Source organism: Syngnathus scovelli, chromosome 16 (assembly GCF_024217435.2).
Source record: "Syngnathus scovelli strain Florida chromosome 16, RoL_Ssco_1.2, whole genome shotgun sequence".
Lineage (NCBI taxonomy): Eukaryota > Metazoa > Chordata > Actinopteri > Syngnathiformes > Syngnathidae > Syngnathus > Syngnathus scovelli.
Window position 1 is genome coordinate 1,613,448 of NC_090862.1, and position 19,980 is coordinate 1,633,427.

Below are 19,980 nucleotides of genomic sequence, written 5' to 3' on the forward strand. Positions count from 1 at the left end.
CTGCATTGAACTAAACACTTTTTTGAAATGCATCCTGGAATCTATCATTTGTAATTATTTCTCAAGGACAACCTGCTGTAGCCCTCAACCCCTTTGTGCAGGCTCCCATGTGTGTGTGTGTGTGAGCTAACCTCATGGGCCATTGTGCTTCTCCATGTTTGCATGTGTGTGCGTGGGTATGTTCAAGGGGATGCAAAGCAAACCAGAACTTCAAAAGTCAAACCCAGACACACACATGCGCATCTATCGCTGTCATTTTTTTTTTTTTTTTTTTTTTTACCCATCTCACACAAACACACAGAGTTCTCGGAGCTGAACGGTCCGGTTTTGGTCACGGATTACATCATGAGAATTCCACACAGAACCAAGACATCGATCCAAAGAGCGAGAGATTCTTAATTATCTGTAGATGATTATATATATATTACTGTGCTAATGCAGGACTTTTTCAGTAGATATAAACTCTCCATGCTTAGAATGTACACATACCATACGATGGTTGATCACACTGTTGCTTTTTCAATCACTATTAGTTGAGTTTATTTGTTCACAAGTCTAAAGGATGACACCTATTTTGATTGCAGGCTCTCGCTCCTTGTCGTTCTTCCTCCTCCTCTCTTTTAATTGTTTTTCCCTCTCTCTCTCTCTCTCTCTCTCTCGCTCTGCCTGTAGAGGAGGATGAGAGGCTTCCCAGAGCAGCGCTGGACGGACAGATGGCGCAGACGACGGGAAGAATGCCAAGTCCGTGAGCAAAGGATGACGAGGAAGAGAGATGGAGAGCCCGATTGCCCATTGTGCCATCTGAGTCACGTCGGGTTGAAGCGTCGCCGTGGTGACGACCGACCGCTTACTCCAACATGGCGTCCAGCTGGTCGGCCAGGTCGTCGAACATGCTGCCGATGTCGTCCAGAATGCTCACGGTGGTTTTTTGCTCTGTCACGGAACTGAGTACGCACAGAAAAATGATAGTTAGAAATTGTTTTCATTCAACCGCAAGGTTACAACTAGTTTTACTTGAGTTGCGCACTACTCACTCCTCCTGCCGCAATATCTTGTCCTCCACGGCCTGCAGGGCGGCAGCGAGCGACGCGCTCGTCTCCTCCAGCTTTTGATGCACCGAAGAATCCACACCAAAGTCTGTCGTGGAGGACACGGGCGTATTCATGGCCGTCATCCCGCTGTCCACAGATACGCCGCCAATGGAGGAGCGAGGAGGCTTGACTGGCGGGCTGGGAGTGGCGGGGGTCTGAGGAGTCTGCGGCGTGGTGGGCGTCTGCGGGGTATGCGGACTTTGTGCCGACGGGCTAGGGAGCTTCACGTTTGGTGGGCTGGGGGTGTTGGAATTGGGAAGAGAGGGTGGCGAGCTGGTCTGCCGGGCCACCGCGGGGTGTAGTTTTGCCAGAGGGGTGGCTGAGGACGGGGAAGGGGGGCTGGTCATGGAGTGGATCAATTTGGCTGGCTTAGGCGCCGTCGGTGGGGGGGCGGGTTTGGGCGAGACCGGAGGGGGGATCTTCTTTCCTTCCACTAAGAGAAGAAGAGAGAGAGGAGAGCAGGAGGTTAGAATTGAAATCTGTTCCAGTCCCCAGGCGGCTTAAAATGAGGATCAAAGTTCACAATGTGTTCTAGTTTACAGCAAATGAGGACATCTCATACCTGGACTGACAGGTGTCCCCGGTCCCGGTAGAGGGACTCTCTTGTTGGAGGCTGTCTGTGGGCTGTTCTGCGTGACTGCTTGTCTCTTGATCTGAGCCATGGCTGGCTTGGGGGAGACGGGCGGTTTTGGTTTCTTCACTGGAGCTTCTTCTGGAAGGCCTTTGTCCAAACTGTCCCTTCGAGGAGCAGCAGTCTCTTGGGATTGTGGTTGGGGCTGCGCTTGGGGCTGCTCCGTCACTCCGGCGTCAGACAGCGGGCGGCGTTTCATGGTGGCCGTACCGTTCTGGTAAAGTACCGGTTGCGGGGTGTCGGGTGCTCCGCTACCCGGAGGATCTCCGTTGGGCCCGGCGTATCCCTCCGGTTCCTTGTCGCGACTCTTGGGTCTCCGTTTGACGGTGGACGACTCCTGGAGGGTGAAGCCTGAGCCGTTGGGGTGGCTCTTGGAGCTGCGGGGCCGGCGCTTGAGGGTTGCCGTGGCTTCCACCCGGGCGATGTCCTCCTGAGTGTACCCGCCATCGCCCTCGCCATCACCCTGCAGGCAGACACAAAATACACACTAACGGAAAATTCATACATTCGTGGCAAGAGGTCATTTTTTGCACAGTCAAAACAAGGACATTGATATAGAAAAATTGGTGGATTACAACACACTGTTGCATTTAAACATTACAACATTGAGTCTATGGATTTGAAACATTACAACATGAAAAAACTTCAAACATCAGAGTGAAAGTGAGCCTCTGAATATTCACCGTTTTATCTTGGAACCTATCTTCTTATTGGCTGGAAATCTTAGCTTACATTAGAAGTCATATTCGTAATTTTAATGAGTATGTACCATATATATATACTATATATACTAGACAGAGAGCGAGAGAGATGGAGGGATGGAGAGAGACAGAGAGAGAAAGAGAGAGAGACAGAGAGAGAAAGAGAGAGAGACAGAGAGAGACAGAGAGAGAGAGAGAGAGAGAGAGACAGAGACAGAGACAGAGCGAGAGAGACTGACAGATACAAACACAAAAATATGAATCTATATAGATAGCTACCTGTCCTTCTCCTCGACCTTGTCGGCGGATGGTCAGGCTTCCCTCCTCGGCAAATGGCAGGTTTTCGGAAGAACTCCCACTTCCTCCGGGGCTTGGATTGGGAGAAGGTGAGGTTACAGGAGGCGGGGAGGATTCAGGCTGGGAGACGACAGACAGTGTCGGCTGGTCACGCCTCGCCGCTGCCACCAACTCAGAGACGGGCCCGCTAATGGTCCGTCGTCGGTTCACCACTTCGCCGTCCAGACCGATTGTTTCGCGTGTTTTCCCGGCCTGAAAAGAAAACAAAAGGTTGGTCAGATGTTCATGGACTTTATATCATGGAGGATATGCCATACCTGCAGGAAGTTCTTTTGCAGGGCCATCCCTTTGGCTCCACCCCCTATAGAAGACATTTCTAGCATGGCGGCGATGCTCCTCACACTTCCCATGCTGTTGGTCTCCACAGCTCCTGTTTCAACAGATACTCCCAAATCGCTGGCTCGCCGTTGTTGGTGATAAGGCACATCCAGCATCCCATCAGTGGTAGTCAGCACTTGCAACGGCGCATTCCCTTCTGTCAGATTGGAGTTGGAGGTGGATATGGCCGAGCTGGAGCGTTTAGGAGGCGGCGGGGGAGGACCTTTCTTCTTCTGGCGCAGAGTGATGGACTGCGGCTGGTTGCGAGTAACAGTTTTGTCTTGGTTGCGGACAGAGTGGCTGCGGTTGACGCCGTGGCTGACCGTGGCATATTTAACACCTTCTGCTCGAACGTTTGAGCCTTGGCTTGCGCCGACGTGGCCTTCCCCACCCCGTCCTCTTCCAGCCGCCGTCCTCTCATCACACTCGCCATCTGATGTAGCGTGCCGCCGGTTGAGACTGTTGGCTCGCTTCTTCTGGAGATCCACTTCGTCGCCGTCTGCCAGCTCAGCCTCAGGTGGGAGGCAGAGGAACGGGACCTGCGCTTGTGTACAATCCCCGATCTCATGGGGGTGGTTCTGATGGTAGATTTGATTCTGCTGAGGGGACTGGACCGGAGCGCCGCGATGGTTTGGAGACTGAGGAGGGTGCGAGCGTGGCGAGAGAGGCGTTTCACCTTGGATAAACTGGGGGGAGACCCTGTGTTTGGACTGGGGGGAGGATGTGCTCTGGACGGAGGAGGTGGAAGAAGATGATGACGTCCTGGTCTTGGTTGGAGTGTGAGGGGGCGTGTAGGGAGGTGCAGGCTGGGAATGGGAGTGGGAGTGACGGTGTTTGCCTTGCGAAGACACGCTGCTCCTGTGGGAGGAGTTACTTCCTTGGCTGCTCTGCTGCCTCATTGTCCTCGCCTCCTTCTTCGGCGGTCCTCCTCCAGAGTTCAACTCATCAGGATCCTTGTTGAGACTACGTGCTGGATGTGCTTTGACCTCCTGAGCTGAATGACTCATGGCATTCTGCAACTCGCTACTCAACTCGCTGTCCTGGAAGGTGCTCATTTTTGGAGACATCACATCTAGATAGACAAAAGGTACAGTGGCATTTTTGGAAAATAACAACTTACCAGTTGATTGGTTAGGTTAGGTCAAGATACAAAATGCTGAGACTAAGTTGACAAGCTAATTTGTTCAATGTAACACCTTTTAACTCACCTTCTGGAGGTGGGCTTTCCAATGACATCACTTCTTGCTGCTGTGTGATTGGTGGGGGCTTCTTTCTGAGGGAGCCACGCCCATCTGAGTTGCGCTGCATTTCAGCTAGTCGCTTCACCGCCAACATTAGCTTTTTCTGATGGCCTGAACCATTGACATATCTTATTTCAAATGACCACGCCAATAAGCGTATTGAATAAGCGTACTGTGTCTCTTCTTTTGATGGCCTGAATCATTGACTTATTATTAAAATATATAAAACTTTAAATTCATAAATATCATTTAAAATGAGCGTACTGTGTTTGTTTCAATGTTCTGGCCAGAATTATGTGAATCAATAATGGTAAATAACAACCCTCAAACACCATGGTAATCACTACATGACAGTATATCTCACCCAGTTTGGTAATGCCAATTTCTTGCAGGTCCTCCCAAGTGATGTCTGTGATGAAGTCGATGTTCTCGTAACCATTCTGAACTAATACTTGGTGGTACTGACTTAGACCGATGGCGCACAACCACTCTCCAAGACTGGCCTGTAGGAAAATGAATGAAAATGAACTTTTTCTCAATATTCAATTCATGTTATTTTTCAATATGGTGTGTGTTTGTGAGTGCACTCACAGGTTTCTGATCAGGCAGCCACTCGGTGACACTCATTTTATTAATCTCTGTTGTCATCTTCTTTCTGTGACCTGGTTTAGTTATTCCAATAGCTGTCAGATCCTAAAAACACAAAATATACTCAAGTCATATACTTCAGGGTTTTCATTCATAAAAACACGGCAAAAAAATTGCTGAAAAAGCAAGAGAGCAAGAAAGAGGGTGAGTGAGAGCGCATGGAGTGGAAAAAAAAAAATCCCGAGAAACTGCTGAAATATTTATTTTACTCATATTTAAAATAAATTAGGCTAAAACTGACATATTGACTAATTATTTGGAAGTTTTAGATAGATCACTGTACTGGGCACAAGAAATAATCGCCATATTGAAAACACACACACAAGCAGACTGACTGTCGACTACATCCTACGCTATGTTGCATTTCCATCCAAATGCAGTATGACCACCTTTCCAACCATCAACCAACCAATAAAAATGGGCTTATTTAAAATGTTGACATGTGGCGGCGCACAAAATTGAAAAATAAACAAAAGACTCAATTTATCTTCCACCTCTGTCCATCACAACATCTGAAATGTTTCCAACTACTAATAAAGAACATTTGTGACTAAAACATACAGTGGCTTTCTCGCATGCTGGAGACAAATTTGTGCATTATAGGAAGAAACACTGTGGGTGACATAGAAAGACAACCAAGGGTCAGAGAGAGATGCAGGTCAATACCAGGGTCAAGGGTCACATCAGGGCAGGCTTGGCAAGAGGCACATTTGAGTCATTGAAATGTGCATATTCAAAACAAGAGAGGGTTTTTGGCATGCACAATCCTAACGATGAGGACGGCACAAATTGGATCTGTGCAGATTTGTGGTCCTTGGAAGGACGCTGGGACTGCCATTGGGGTCCAGTTGCCTTACCTCGGGGGTCATTCGGCTAATTGTGGGCAAGTCATACCCAGCACCCAGGAAGTTGGGAGCGTAGAGCTGCAGCTGAAAGTCGCTCAGCCATTGGACAACTGCCTCTGAGCTCTACAGGAGAGAAGATAGGAAGGAGGGCACTGTCACAAGTTCTATGTCAGCCGCTTTGTCTCTGCAGGGCCGAGTTGGGGCGCAAATGATAACAAAGACCAGGCCGTTGCTAATATCCCAAAATACATACATGGATTATTAGTAGAATTTTAATAACCCAGTGAATAGCGTTTTATTTTTTCATAATACTATAAAAATGAAGCATGAAATATCTTTGGAGTTATTGCAGCCCTTGGGCCAAATTTATTATTTAGTATTCATAAAGCTTTTTTAAGATGATGGAATGGTGGATTAAAGATAAAGGCTCCATTTTGGAAAGTCCAAATTAAAAGTCAAACTGTATTTTTTTAAATACATTTACTAGTTTATTTCATTCACATGAATGAAATCGACTTCAAAAATTTTAGTAAATTCATGTCATTTTATTTTCACCATTGTGCCTAACAGTTTAATTCTGTTCCATTTTATTTTTCTGACGTTTCTCATTTTTCCATCTTCTGCTGTTTTCCTCGATGAACAATTTTCTACATATTTCTTACGCCTGCCAAATGATTAAACAGCGAATGCTACGGGTTACAAGATTATTAGGGACTGTGCTAACAGATGGTCCTAAGAACATGACACATACACACATACAAAAACACACACACTCATCCACACTACCCAACAATTGACAACAGCCAGAAATCTCTGCTCCAAGATCAGTTTGGCGTACCACCTTGAAATAATTACAAAACAACAAGTGACCTTCAACGTGAGCCCACACAGGCACTTCAGTTAAGGACAGCTTTTGTAAACTCCCATTTCACACCTCTTGCCGTGAGCTAATGTGCCCACGCTGCGCGTCAGCACACACGTACACACAAACACACCACACGACTACAGTAATACTTGTGCCCCTTTCAGTGATCGCTATCAATACAGTTTGGTACGGAGATGCAAAGGAAAAAAACTGGAGCTTTAACTAAAAGGAGTGGATGAAAAAAAATAAAAATAACAATAAATAATAATAATAACATAAAGAGCCAGGACAGAACGGCTCACATGCAGATATGTCAGAGATTTCCATCAATCCCACTCACCGTGTCATGGCCACATCCGAAAACCCGCAGCACGGATGAGGCCAGTTGTGAGAGAAACCGCTGGGACATCTTGATGTGTGTGTCAGTGGTGGTCAAATTGACTGAGTGGCTACATTGTCCTCATGTTGCTAATTGTGCTGTGTGTTTGTATGAGAGAGCGAGAGAGAGAGAGAGAGCGAGAGAGCAAGAGAGAGAGAGAGGGGAGTAAATCTGTATGGACTTTGGGATGGTCCTACCTTCCCTTCCCCTAGCGCCTCCCCCTTCCTGCCCGCCGTGGCATCATAAGGCGGCGCTTCGTGAAGAGGACAGCCCGATAGGCTCGATGTCCGAGAAGAACTGGCAGAACCTACTGGGAGGGAGAGAGGGAGAGAGAGAGAGATACCATTGGCTAGGTTGAAAATATCTCCCTACCATGAGAAAGGAGCATCAAGCAACAGATGACTTTACTTGTCGCTCAAAATGACATATCACTGATTGCAAATCATATTCGGCGTTTGACAGGCAACCAGTGACAACTCTTCCCTCCTACATTCCCTGCCTTGGCCATCTGTCTATAAAACAAGCCAGGGTGATGCTATATATATGTTTGTGTATTTCTGCATGTATAGAAGACACAATGCGAATATTTTTTTTTGCAGCTAGTGTCGGTTTTGCATTTTATTTGACGAGTTTGAGTGACGGAAACTTTTCTGTGAGGCCTTTTGAGATGTTTTGTGATTATTCGCTAAATAAATAAATTGTGTTACCTGCAGGCTGGTCTACAGACTTGGACTGCTCCAGTAAATGTTCCTTGGCTTTGGCAGATTGAGACAACACCGTAGCTAGAAGCTGTAAACATGACATAGTACAGTGTGGATGAGTTATTGACAGCAACATACTTGATCTACTATTTTGTATTCCATGTATATATAATGGAATTCTTGATCAATCGGGAGTTGATTTAGTCTCATTTGTAGTCCACATTTGCATTTGTAATTGCCTCATTTGTGCCCATCTGCTGCGAGAATGAACTAGTTTGCATCGACTGCTTTTAACGAAGACATCATAGTAAAAGGCTGAAGCGTCATTAGCATTCATTTGGACTCGCTCTTCTTTTATCAATCTTGCCTTTCAGCAGGCTCAAATATCGGCTAAGCAAAGAAAATAACAAAATAAAATGAGTTAAGAACTGTAGAAAGGATATTAAAATAAAAAGGTCTTTCATTATTTTAAAGCACTTTAGCATGAGGCTAAAAATTATTGATTAGCTACAGAAATGATGATGTGTTTGGAAAGTTTCGTTGCAATGGAGAAAAGGCCCAGCAAACAAATTTCTGACACACAATCAAAAACTAAACACAATACCTTGACTCCTTCAGCCTGTGCATGGAGGATATGTGCAGCGCTTCCAGCACTCTGACCACTGCCTGACGACCTCACACTGGTCACACTTCCAGAACTCCCTAAACTGCTTCGGTCTCCACCTGCAATACACCCACGTACACAACAAACACACACGTACACACAGGGACGAAGATGCATTCATATGCATGCAAAAAAGCCAAAACGATAATATTGCACGCAAATGCATGCATGCCACACAAATATGGATGCACGCACGCACGTTTAGCTGATATCCCAGACCAACGTGATAATCGGTGACTCTCCTTTGAAATGCACTAGGCAGCATGAAATGGACTGGACAAACACTTGAGTGAATTGGAAGTGAAAAAGACACACTTGTTGTACACACCACGTACACACACACACACACAGGCACACACTACACTGCACTTTCACTTTTGAGTCTTCTGGCTCTCTTGACCTCCATCCATACACACGCCACAGACCAAATGCATATGGCTACAGTCCCAAACATAAAGGTCAACGAGTTTAGCTAAGCTTAAGATGGAAAGGACAGCGGGACATGACTTTGCTCAGGTCAAAGAGCATCTGATGACCTTTCAAAAGGCAAATGATGTATATATTTTTGGATTGTTGTCTGAATGGGCACCAGATACTGTTTGATGACTGTTTTTTTTTTTTTTTTTTGAGGGCTCAGCGCAGTGCGGCTGAGTTACCTGCCACAGGCTTGCGCAGTACCCAGATCTCTTCATTGGAGCCTCCGTGGGGCCCACAGGACGTGGTGGGGGAGCTGTGAGGACTTGCCTCTGAGCCACGACAACCTTCAACACAGGACACTACCGTTAGCTGCTAACTGGGCTCAAATTGGGCTCGAAACTTTTGGACTTGTCAGCATTACGACTTGTTGTCAATTTATTTTTTTATACAGCTCCACATGGAACTATGTAGGCCATAACGTGGAGAGTTTTTGCCCGAGAGTTCCTTTCAGTGCTCCATTGAAACCTGAAGAAAACGTTACGACTTATTGAAGGTTTATTGAAGCTTTAAAATTGGTCGATAATTATGAGAAGGTCAGGATCATATGATAAAAAAAAAAAACCAGCAGTATACAGTATTACATGCTGACTTTTTTTTATGACTGCAAATGTTCTTGTTAGTCCATATCTGAAGGCAAAAAATAAAATAAAATATTAATTTGCCTATAAAAATCCAAACCACAGCCTATGGTGGTCTTTTAGCTCCAACTTTCTGTGCTCTGTCTCCATCTTAATATTTTTCAAACAAGACTCTCTCACACACACTTGCACTCCCAGTACGCAGTCACACACCAACACAGAAAAAATACAGAATATAGATATGATAACATGTATAAAAGCATTGTACGTAAAACATTCATAATATGATTTTCTGTGTATATACAGGTGCCATCATGTACATACACGTACATATATAATACAGCCATCCATTTGTGATTATATATGCAGACTTTTTCAGAATGAGGCTCCTGTAGGTGCATTTGGAGAGTGGCATAAACCATTATAAGCATCTGAATCGTTTATAAATGGTTTAAATGTGTGACTAACAAGTGCGCCAGAGAAACAAACATTGCACAAGTTCTTTTTTTTTTCTTCATCAAATCATACAGCTCCTTCTTGTGGCCATTTTGCATCCCTCCATCAAAAGATCTCAATGATGAATTGATTCATGCAGTACAAGATTTCAGATAATTTAATTAGTCCTGGAGGAATCAAAATGAGCTTCTAAAAAGAAAAATAAACCTTCAGGCCAGCAAACACCTTACTCATAAAAGTTTTTTTTGTGACATTTATTCTTAAGTCTGTTGCATAATACATGACATTTTCCCCAAAATGTCTGCCTTGCAAATATTTGCGTGTGTACAGTCACGACCGAATGCTTTGGCACTGACTTCAACTTTTTGGTCCTGCTACTCGGTGGCTTCAATTTTTCAAGTTGTGTAATTCACATTGCTTTTGTATTGTTGTGCGGAGTAAAGTTTGTGTGTGCTCGGGCTGGACTAGTGGTTGGAAAAACAGAAACTACTCAAACAAAACCCCAAAAGAAAACTTAAAAAAAAGAAAAAAAACAAAAAAAAATTATATGCTGTGACTCCATTTATTGAGTTTAACCTCAATAAAGTAAAACTAAAACCTCAAAATTGAATTTATGATTTTCTTTCTTTCTTTTTATTGTTTGTTTGGGAACACTATCAACGATAGTGTTTGCTATCATAACAATAATCATAATGATGATGATGATAAGAATTTTCTAATTGACTAGCTAAAGACCAGGGAATGATGTAGGTTTCAATAATGAGAAATGAAAACAAAAACCAAAGCAAGTCAGTATGAATAACATATAAATCTACATAAATAATGATCAATAACAGAAAACTTTAAAGGATGCCTTCTTAGAAATGATGAAATCACCAATTAGAATGATTCATAGCCAATTGGTTTTTGGATCCAGTAATAAGTAGAAAAGTAGAAAGCATCCCTTGAAGTTTTGATAAGAATAAAAATAGTAGTAATAATAGTGAAAAGGGGGCGTGTACCTGGGGCAGTGGGGGTGTCTCCCTGTGGGGTCGTCACGGGCGACCTGTTATAGCCAAAGGAAGTGAAAAGTGGAAGCAGTGGCTGATGGGAATGTGGTGGAGGAGGAGGCGGTGGAGGCAGGATATGGATCTGATGGAACGTGGTGTCGTTGCCGTTGACTACCACGTTGGCGGGGGCAACCGTCGCCGGGGCAACCAGCGGTATCTTTTGAAACTGTTGAGTGCAAATGACTGTGCTGGCCAAACCTAGATACACGCACCGTGACGACACACACACACAACCAGCCAACAGTGAACCACCGCCACGAAACAAACCACAAAAAGGAGACATAGGAAACATAAGAAAAGGGAGGAAAAAAAGGAATAAATTATAAACAAAGAATGCTTTAAGACTAAAACGTTCAGACTAAAACAATGAGAGGGACTTCATGAAGCCATGGGAAGAAGGAACAAACAAATGTGGGTGATCTTGTCGTGAAGTGGGCATGAAATGGTCATCAAAAGGAACCGTTATTTAGCTTTCTACTACTTCTGACTAGTCAAAATTGTTTAAAAAGATGAATGGTAATAAAAATTGCGAGCAATATTTCTGTTTTGAAAAAGAGAAAACAATTTGTAATTTGAGTAATGATGCAAAATTTGTCTTTGCGGGCCACATAATATGATGAGGTGGGCCGTATCTGGCCCTCGGGCCTTGAGTTTGACACCTATGGCACTTCATTCCAAAATAAATGAAAAACACATGAGCTTTTTTTGTTAGCATAAAGTTACTGCACTTACATTCTATAGTGAGAAGGGATCAGTACCCAAGTAAGAATGTATCAAAGATGTGAATGATGCTGATGAGGAGACCACAGAATATGAGACATCTGAGATGAAGAACACCATCACAGATACCGAGAAGTGAAGACAAAACAAACAGCACGACCATATTGACAGATCAACACCGATACACATTGAAAAAGTGACACCGGCTTCTGTTAGTGCGGTGAAATGATGGGATGGATCTGAGCCAAAATGTCTCACCTGGTCAACCTACCTGTTATGGAATTCAAATTTAGACATGAGAACTTAACTGATTCTTTATATTGTGTTACAGAACATTAAGGCTGGATTTACACGGCAAGTGCTTCAATGTTCATATAGGATCTTTTGTAACTAACACGTACGGTCAACACCGAGCAAATAAAACATGGAAACAGATAATAATACACAAAGATATTAAATATTACATACCATTTAGTTGTCCACTGTCCACCATCAGTATTTATTTGGTTTCATTAATGAGCAACTCCAATGAAGCATATTTACTATTTAGACCATATTTACTAATGTTTATATCTTTAAAGTATATTATTATTTCCATGACGACATTTGACATGATTCTGTCCATTTAAATTCGCAGTGACAGCGACGTATTTGTTACGTACTGGATTTTTTATCCACATTTGCAAGAGGTATGATTCCGATCTGACAATATCCAATACTGTTTTTTTTTTTTCTCTCTCTTTAGGAAGCCATGAGACGTGAATAGAGTGAACAGATTTGCTTCCTTCTGCTTGACAGTTATGCATGAAGATATTATTTTTTTCGATTTCATTCAGCTGGTTAGTTTTGGTCACGATAATTTCAATTTACCAATCACACATACATACACACACGCACGCACACACACCTGTTCGTTTGCTGATGACCTCCACCATGGTGGAGGGGAAGTAGCCCACCCTATCATTTCCTGTTCGGTTGTCATGGATACAGCCTTTCCAGCGTCCATCAGGATGCTGTTCCAACACCTAGGATGAGAGGACATAGTATTCATGTATTTATTTATGTATATGTATCCCAATTGAAAATCTTGAAGAGCAAATGTTGTTGAAATGAGAGTTTGTGATGGCAGAAAAGCCAATTTGTGTTCTTAGACCCTTAGGGAGGAAAATCAGGCAATGCTTGGCTTCCCTAACAATCATAAATATTCATGAATGATGCTGGAGTAGGCAGTAAATACGTTTCTCCCAGTATGCGTAGTCAATGAGAAATGCTGAATAGGCTCGTTCTAGCGAATTAATTAACCCAAAAAAAGGGAAGTCATTCTCAAACAAAACTGCTCTCTCAGTGACATAAGCGTCTCGACACATTAAATGGGATTTGAAATGTTGAATTCACTCCCTGCAAAGAAAGAACAGATATTGTTCGTTGAATTGATCCGATTAAATTATTAAAATGTTTCTCTACTCTGTCCAATTAGCAGTGCCAACATAGGATTTAACTGACAACAAAAACTTGAACAAAATAATGACATCATCTATTTATCCATTTCTATCATTTTCTTTTTATAAATTTTGAAGGCTGTCTCGTAATTATAAAAAAAAAAAATCATCCTTTTATTGAAAGACTGCACCAGCTTGCAGCCAGTTTCAATTTCTCTTCCAAACTAAAGATGACATCAACCTCTGAAAAGAGTCTAGAAGGCCAGACTTAAACTCAAAGCAGATCCCATCTCAGCCGCTTTGTTTGTCCTTGGCCCAGTGCCAGCATTAAATATTTTATAAAGCTCAAAGTAGGTGTTTCATTACTACCGTAGGCCAGTGTAAATTGTTTCCGAGATTTTTAGGGGGATGTTCAATGGGGTAGTGCTGCTTTTGATTTTTTTATACCGTAGGCGTGCATTGTACCGTAATGACATCTCCTGCTTTGATGTTGAGGCTGGTTAAGTCATAATTGTTGCAGTAATCTTTCAAGGCCCGAACTTGAAGAGCTGCTGACGCCTCTGTGTGCACAAAACACAAAAACAATTGTTTTTCTAACTAATCATAGAAAATATGTTGAACAGCAACAACATGTAAAGCAGCTGTAGCATGATAGCCAGACCTGAAAGAAGAAGTTTATTTATTTTTATTTTTTAAATAAATAAATAAATAAATAAATAAATAAAATGTTATTTCATTTTGGAGTGTGGTCCTAGTTCTGAAAAAAAAATGTCAGATTATTTTCCCACCCCATATATTGCAGGGAGAATGGCGCCAGGGTGGATTTTGTTACCATGACGACCAAAGTAAGTTCTATAAGAATGAATGAGTCAAGCAAGTGGTTTCTACGTGCGGATGTGGAAAGCTCAAAGAGTAGAAAAAGAGCAGTTGCTCATTAAGACAATGAAATGCATTTTCACTTCATTACCAAAGCACTTAATTACATTTGGCAAATGGCTCTGTGTACAAATAGCCACACTAAGCGTGTCAACACTTTGACAAGTTGTTGGTAGCAATTATCAAAATATTATGTCATTAGCTAAAGCTTATCTTGGCATTCAACAAAGGCAACAAAGCCTTCTTACCTTTTAACTTGAACATGTTTTTTCAGGCTTTTGAGATGTTTGTTTATAATGATTGTGCATTGTGTCATCCAGCTGCTGCTTCTGGATCTTCATCCAAACCTCGCTTTTGAGGTATAGCTGTATGTTTGTTTGGGGTGGGGGTTATTATGTTCGATAAGTTTTATAAGTGTAAGACACAATAAGATTTATGCCAAGTCAAAAGTGTCATTTATGATGTCACACAGGGTGTCAGAGTGACATCAATTATATATGTCATTAACATCCTGATGAAATCTCTCAAGGTTCACTTCAGTGATTTCACTTTTGGCAATTTTTGCTTTTATTTGTATTTGAATTATTTTCCTATGGAAAAACTAGCAGACCAAATTAAAAAATGTACTTATCTGATCCATCCATCCATCCATCCATCCATCCATCCATCCATCCATCCATCCATCCATCCATCCATCCATCCATCCATCCATCCATCCATCCATCCATCCATCCATCCATCCATCCATCCATCCATCCATCCATCCATCCATCCATCCATCCATCCATCCATCCATCCATCCATCCATCCATCCATCCATCCATCCATCCATCTTTTTACCCCGGAGTAGTTGCTTAATCTCTTTGCTCGCTTGGGTTGCAGTGAACTGATACACAATGTCCAGCGCGGTCTGGCTGTACGTGTTTCGCACCGTAGCATTGATACCACTCTGCATGCAGAAAGAAGAGAAAGAAAAAACAATTGTCACTAAGCGAAATTTCAAACACATGATGCAGTTGATTACATTTCCCCGGGTGAAAATAACAAGCAGTTATTTCAAAAACGCTTAAGCGGCCCGTTCATTAAACTCAACGGGCTGTGGGCTTTAACTATGATCACGTTACAAGAAAGGTCAAAGAGCAATAACACGTTTGGTTCAATGAATAAAGACGATTACAGCCGCCTCACCTCAATGCAAAAGTTAGTTTTCATGAACCACAAAATGTCTTCTCACTGATCCTTTAGCATATCAAATGCACTACAAGCATCCCTAAAAGCAGCTTAAAATGTCCCGGTGATGTGTGGAAATACGTCTGGAAGCAGCTGAGGTGTCGCATCAGCTCTCTTTTGGGACAGCTGTGATTAATAATGTGGCTTGTGACAAAACTTGGATTATTCCCCAAACTGCTCCTTCTGCTTACTATTGCTTCATCCAGACAAAAAAAGGTTGTTGATGAACAAATACGACAAGAAAAGTCCCACTTACTTCCAGCAGGAGTCTCACGGCCTCGGTCTTGCCGCAGAGGGCCGCCTCGTGCAGGGCAGTGCCCGCTTTGGTCTGTCGGTTGATGTCAATTCCCGACTGGATCAACAGTCTGCCCACGGAGTGTGGACGGATCCAACAAAGAGTGGGAAGAGCGAGGAAAATAAACATGTGGAGATGAGGATTAGAGAGGGTGACACAAAACGGAGAGGCACCACAGATCTCAGGATACTAATGAACCCAAAAAAAAAAAAGAGATCAGTGAATATAGTTGCTTTAGCATTGTATCATTGTCCTGACAAATTTGCATATTTGATGCTAATAAACACGCAGTAAAATCTCAGTCATGTATTCTAAATATGGTGGCTTCATATATTTTGAATGAACCCTTGCGTTCTCAATATAGACTTCTTGTCTGTTAATCTCTAATAACCTTGTGTGATTTTTTTCCCCCCACCACATAATTAGTTGGTTTAGTGTGTAAAATGAATGAAGCTGTCTTTAATTGTCCTCTGTTGCTGCTGTCTTTGCAGACTGCCGGCCATCCTAATGAGCATCATTTATCCGTGTCACATTAAGAGATTTTTTTTCCCCATCAATTATGACAGAATTTTTAGTGTCTCTGTCGAAATTGTGACAGCAGTTTTATAGAAGAAGAAAAAAAAATCAATCACAATATTCAAATCACAATTCAATTATTTTTCAAAAAGCTCTTTGGAATTGTTTCTCTAAATGTGCTCTTTGATTGATTGCCAATCAGTCCAGAGTGTGCCACAGTCAGCAAGAAGCAAAAACAAGACAAGTGCAGTCGAAATTGAACGATGGCTGACTTGTTTTCAATCTCTCTCTCTCGCTCACTATCCTCACCTTCACCTCTGTCAAGGACCAAACTCAGAAAATTGCGTTCGCATAAACACACAGCACTTGTAGCGTCACATCAATGTGCTTGAGCGCGATAAAAAAGGGAAATTAACTGCACAATTGTTTTTCAGTTGAAGATTTAACACTCACATCAGTGCAATTACTAAATCAAGGAGTACCATTCTCTGATTAGAAATGCACTCAGACCTCCAACAAGGTTGTCCAGTCGTAAATAATCGGAATGTTCCCGGCGCTACCGTTCCACTCCTGCCCTCTAGGTGGCGGCAACGTTCAACTACACCCACTATTAAGAATTGAATTAAGAATTGTGTGTCCATATTGTACCTAATGATGTCAATGTGTCCATTCTTGGCAGCCAAGTGTAGAGGAGATGTCCCATTGGGATCCGTAGTATCTCCTTTCTTGGGTTCCAGCAGAGCAGCACACATGTTACTTGAGAGTAATAATTGGACAACCTGCGTACACACAAACACGTAGGCATAAAAAAGTTTCCTGATTATGTTGCGATATCTGTAAGTAGATAGTAAAAAAAAAAAAGTTCCATACCCCAACTCTGCCGAACTCACAGGCAAGGTCTAGAGGTGTTTTGCCCGCATTGTCCACAATGCACGGGTTGGACTGGTGCTGCAGCAGCATTTCAGACTGGAAACAATCCATATTTGCATGTTTTGATTGATCTGAATACTCGATAGACATACTGGATTATGCATGAAAAAAAAGAATGTAAATGATGACCGCATGCAGCCTGCAGGAAGTCGTAGTTATTCAAGATCTGACAGGAAGTCCTGAGGCTCGGAGACATTTTCATTATCCTTTGCAAAATACAGACTAACGCAGTTGTTTTTATAAATGGTGACATTTTTTATGATATAAATATTTAAATCTGTGCTTCCTGGTTGACAAATGTTAGTCCAATAAGAAAATGATCTTGCATCGTGGTTTCAAATGCACTTCTGGTATTGTTGTCTTCTTGCGAGACAAGGTCAACCTTTGTCCCCCCCCACTTAAAATTTGTCAATGTTCTATTTCTTTCCGAGATGATGTCACTCACCACGTCGTAATGGCCGTGCTGCGCAGACAGGTGCAGAGGAATCTGCCCTTCATCGGATTGGACATTGACAGACGAACCAGATTTTAGGAGCATCTTCATAGGCTCCGCCTTCCCCTGCCAGGCCGCGTAGTGCAACGGCCGCATACCTGGCACAAAAATACAACAAGTGTTGTCACAAAGTAAAAAGATGTTATATGAAGATTTTCAACTTACCTTTCTGGTCTCTGATGTCAACAGCTGCCTGTGACTCCAGCAACAGAGTGATAAGCTCCATGTTGCCGTTAAGGGCTGCATGATGCAGAGGGGAAAATCTACAGAGGACACAAACGTGTGGATTACACCTGATCGATCATCTAGATGTTGATTGTTGTTGGCCAAACGTGCATATAGACCGTTTGTACACACGTGCATACATATAGGAGCCGAAGCTTAGCATAGCAAATACATTAGGAGGAGAGGATTAAGCTGAAACACATAAAGCAGAGCTAGAAAATAGGGCAAAGGCAAGCGGTGTTGCGAATAATAATTTGGGGGCAAAAAAAAGTGACTATAATTGAAACCAATAAAAAAAAAAGCTATATTAAGGTCCTAAAGTAAAAATAAAGTGACTATAATTGAAACCAATAAAAAAATTTCATATTAAGGTCCCAATTTGGAGACTAAATTACAAACCTAACTGTCATTCAGGTCAAACAATAATTTCTCAGATTTGTTTGTAAATTTCAAAACTTAAAAATGAATGGATGACAGGAATAACAAATACTTCAATTAGACCAACAGTGACCAATCAGACAGCAGACCAGAACTAATAAAACTTTGACTTTCCACCTATCTGATGAGTATCACAACAGATTTTATAGTTTATGTGCCTTTTATGATCGGCTAAAACGTTTTGATCTGCGTCGGGCCGCTACAGATGAATTTGGACGATTTTGGCACATTTATTTTTTTACCATTTGGAGATGCTTCTCTGCATCTGCCCACCTCTTCCATTCAAATTTTAAACGACTGAATCATTAAACATGATTGAAGTTTTTCACAGTAACCATTGTTGAAACCAAATGAACTATCGCTCATCCGGGGCTAATTGCGTCGTATACTTTCCGTTTGGCCGTGAAAACTCGATTGGATATCAAAGCGGAGCACATGGGCATCATTTGACCTTCCGCTCGCCCTTCATTCCCGTGCTGCAGGTGTAACGAACGACCCACTGAACAGTGAGTAAAAAGCACGTGTCATAACCTAATCCTAGCCTCAGTTTCCCCTACAGGGTTAAGCCGGGATACATTACACAATGCTTTACTGTTTGTGTGTGTGTGTGTGTGTGCTCCTTTTAGTATTAGTGTGTATGGGGGAAGGGGAAGGGTACTCTTCCCTTTGCCAAGTAGTAAAACATTCCGTACAATATTTATCCCCCTCTTCCTTTCCATCTCTCTCTTATTCACTTGCCTCCCATGAATCTTGGGCCTAAGGCTTTTCCCCTTTCTCATTTTTTGATCACTCTTACTCAGTTTTTTTTTTTTTTTTGGGTGAAATAGTGTCAGAATATTTTTGTAACATGCTTAGTTGAGGCTGATCTATTCTAACTATGAGCGACAAAATGTTTGCTATTCTTCCATCCTCGCATAGCCACATCCTGCTCGCATGCAATCTCTCAAATGGAAAGATATGGACAGATGTACACAACCACTAAAATCATAATAGCGGTGCATTAGTCCTTACTTTCAGTATACTACATAAAAACACTAGTTTCAACTTGATATGAGCTTATCCTCCAGCTTTTTCCCTTATGCAGGCAAAGCTAACTAGGACAATAAAGCTTTTATATGAATGGAACCAGAGGAAGTACATGGAGGGATGGGTGGGCGGGGGTGATGTTAGGATGACTCTGAACTAGCAAGAGTGGCATGGAGACTAAGGATGGAACTCACCCATCTGTATCCTGGAAGTTGACATTCACTTTCTTTGCAGACCCAAGCAGCTCTGGAAAATAAAGGGCAAATCAGTTACGTTTTGCATATCATGCATAATCATTGTTGCTGGATAGCTTAGCTCATGTACAACTTTCGTTGTTTGTCGTTAGGCTAGTAAACATCGCTTGCATTTCCTCAGGGCAAGGTCAGAATAAGTTTTCATTAGCTATGAATCATCATTTTCTCGGGTATATGATGATAATATTATTAAAAATATTCTTCTACTGTGTGTGAGACACTCCCAAGGCAAATCCAGACAAACTAACTAACACTGCGGCAAATAAAAAATTATCTAATCTTTGGCAATGTTGTAAAAACTGACTGTTTTTAATACTCTTAAGTAAAAAAAAAAAGGGCTTTATTTTTTTTAAATATGACTTAGTAAGTAGATGGTGTTGGATTATAATTGCAGATGAATCTGCATATCCGTTTTATCTAGTGGATTCTATTAAATTCACTCACACGCGCGCACACACATTTCAGCGTGCAGGAAGTCGTACAGGCACTCTATTGTAAAGGAGACAGCTCCCAGCACCACTGGAAGCGGAACATAGA

General features: G+C 42.3%; 1 protein-coding gene across 8 annotated transcripts in view; it reads right to left on the bottom strand.

Annotated features, from left to right (window-relative positions):
• Positions 1-635: 635 nt before the first annotated feature.
• caskin1 (CASK interacting protein 1) overlaps positions 636-19,980 on the bottom strand; it is a 32,787-nt gene continuing 13,442 nt past the window's right edge. Inside the window, exons 2-24 of one of the 8 annotated variants that reach the window (XM_049743852.2) lie at positions 19,384-19,435; positions 17,666-17,763; positions 17,453-17,598; positions 16,948-17,043; positions 16,726-16,856; positions 15,523-15,631; positions 14,877-14,985; positions 13,626-13,720; positions 12,629-12,746; positions 10,954-11,199; positions 9,098-9,202; positions 8,382-8,500; positions 7,784-7,865; positions 7,274-7,383; positions 5,845-5,955; positions 4,931-5,032; positions 4,704-4,842; positions 4,307-4,450; positions 3,038-4,170; positions 2,703-2,972; positions 1,654-2,209; positions 1,035-1,524; positions 636-944 (exon numbers count right to left, since the gene is read on the bottom strand). In XM_049743852.2, the coding sequence (XP_049599809.1) occupies positions 848-944; positions 1,035-1,524; positions 1,654-2,209; positions 2,703-2,972; positions 3,038-4,170; positions 4,307-4,450; positions 4,704-4,842; positions 4,931-5,032; positions 5,845-5,955; positions 7,274-7,383; positions 7,784-7,865; positions 8,382-8,500; positions 9,098-9,202; positions 10,954-11,199; positions 12,629-12,746; positions 13,626-13,720; positions 14,877-14,985; positions 15,523-15,631; positions 16,726-16,856; positions 16,948-17,043; positions 17,453-17,598; positions 17,666-17,763; positions 19,384-19,435 (4,658 nt within the window). In that variant the 3' untranslated portion in view covers positions 636-847. Of the gene's footprint in view, positions 945-1,034; positions 1,525-1,653; positions 2,210-2,702; positions 2,973-3,037; positions 4,171-4,306; positions 4,451-4,703; positions 4,843-4,930; positions 5,033-5,844; positions 5,956-7,273; positions 7,387-7,783; positions 7,866-8,381; positions 8,501-9,097; positions 9,203-10,953; positions 11,200-12,628; positions 12,747-13,625; positions 13,721-14,876; positions 14,986-15,522; positions 15,632-16,725; positions 16,857-16,947; positions 17,044-17,452; positions 17,599-17,665; positions 17,764-19,383; positions 19,436-19,980 lie in introns of all 8 variants that reach the window. The other 7 variants (XM_049743851.2, XM_049743853.2, XM_049743857.2 and 4 more) reach the window with 7 other exon arrangements.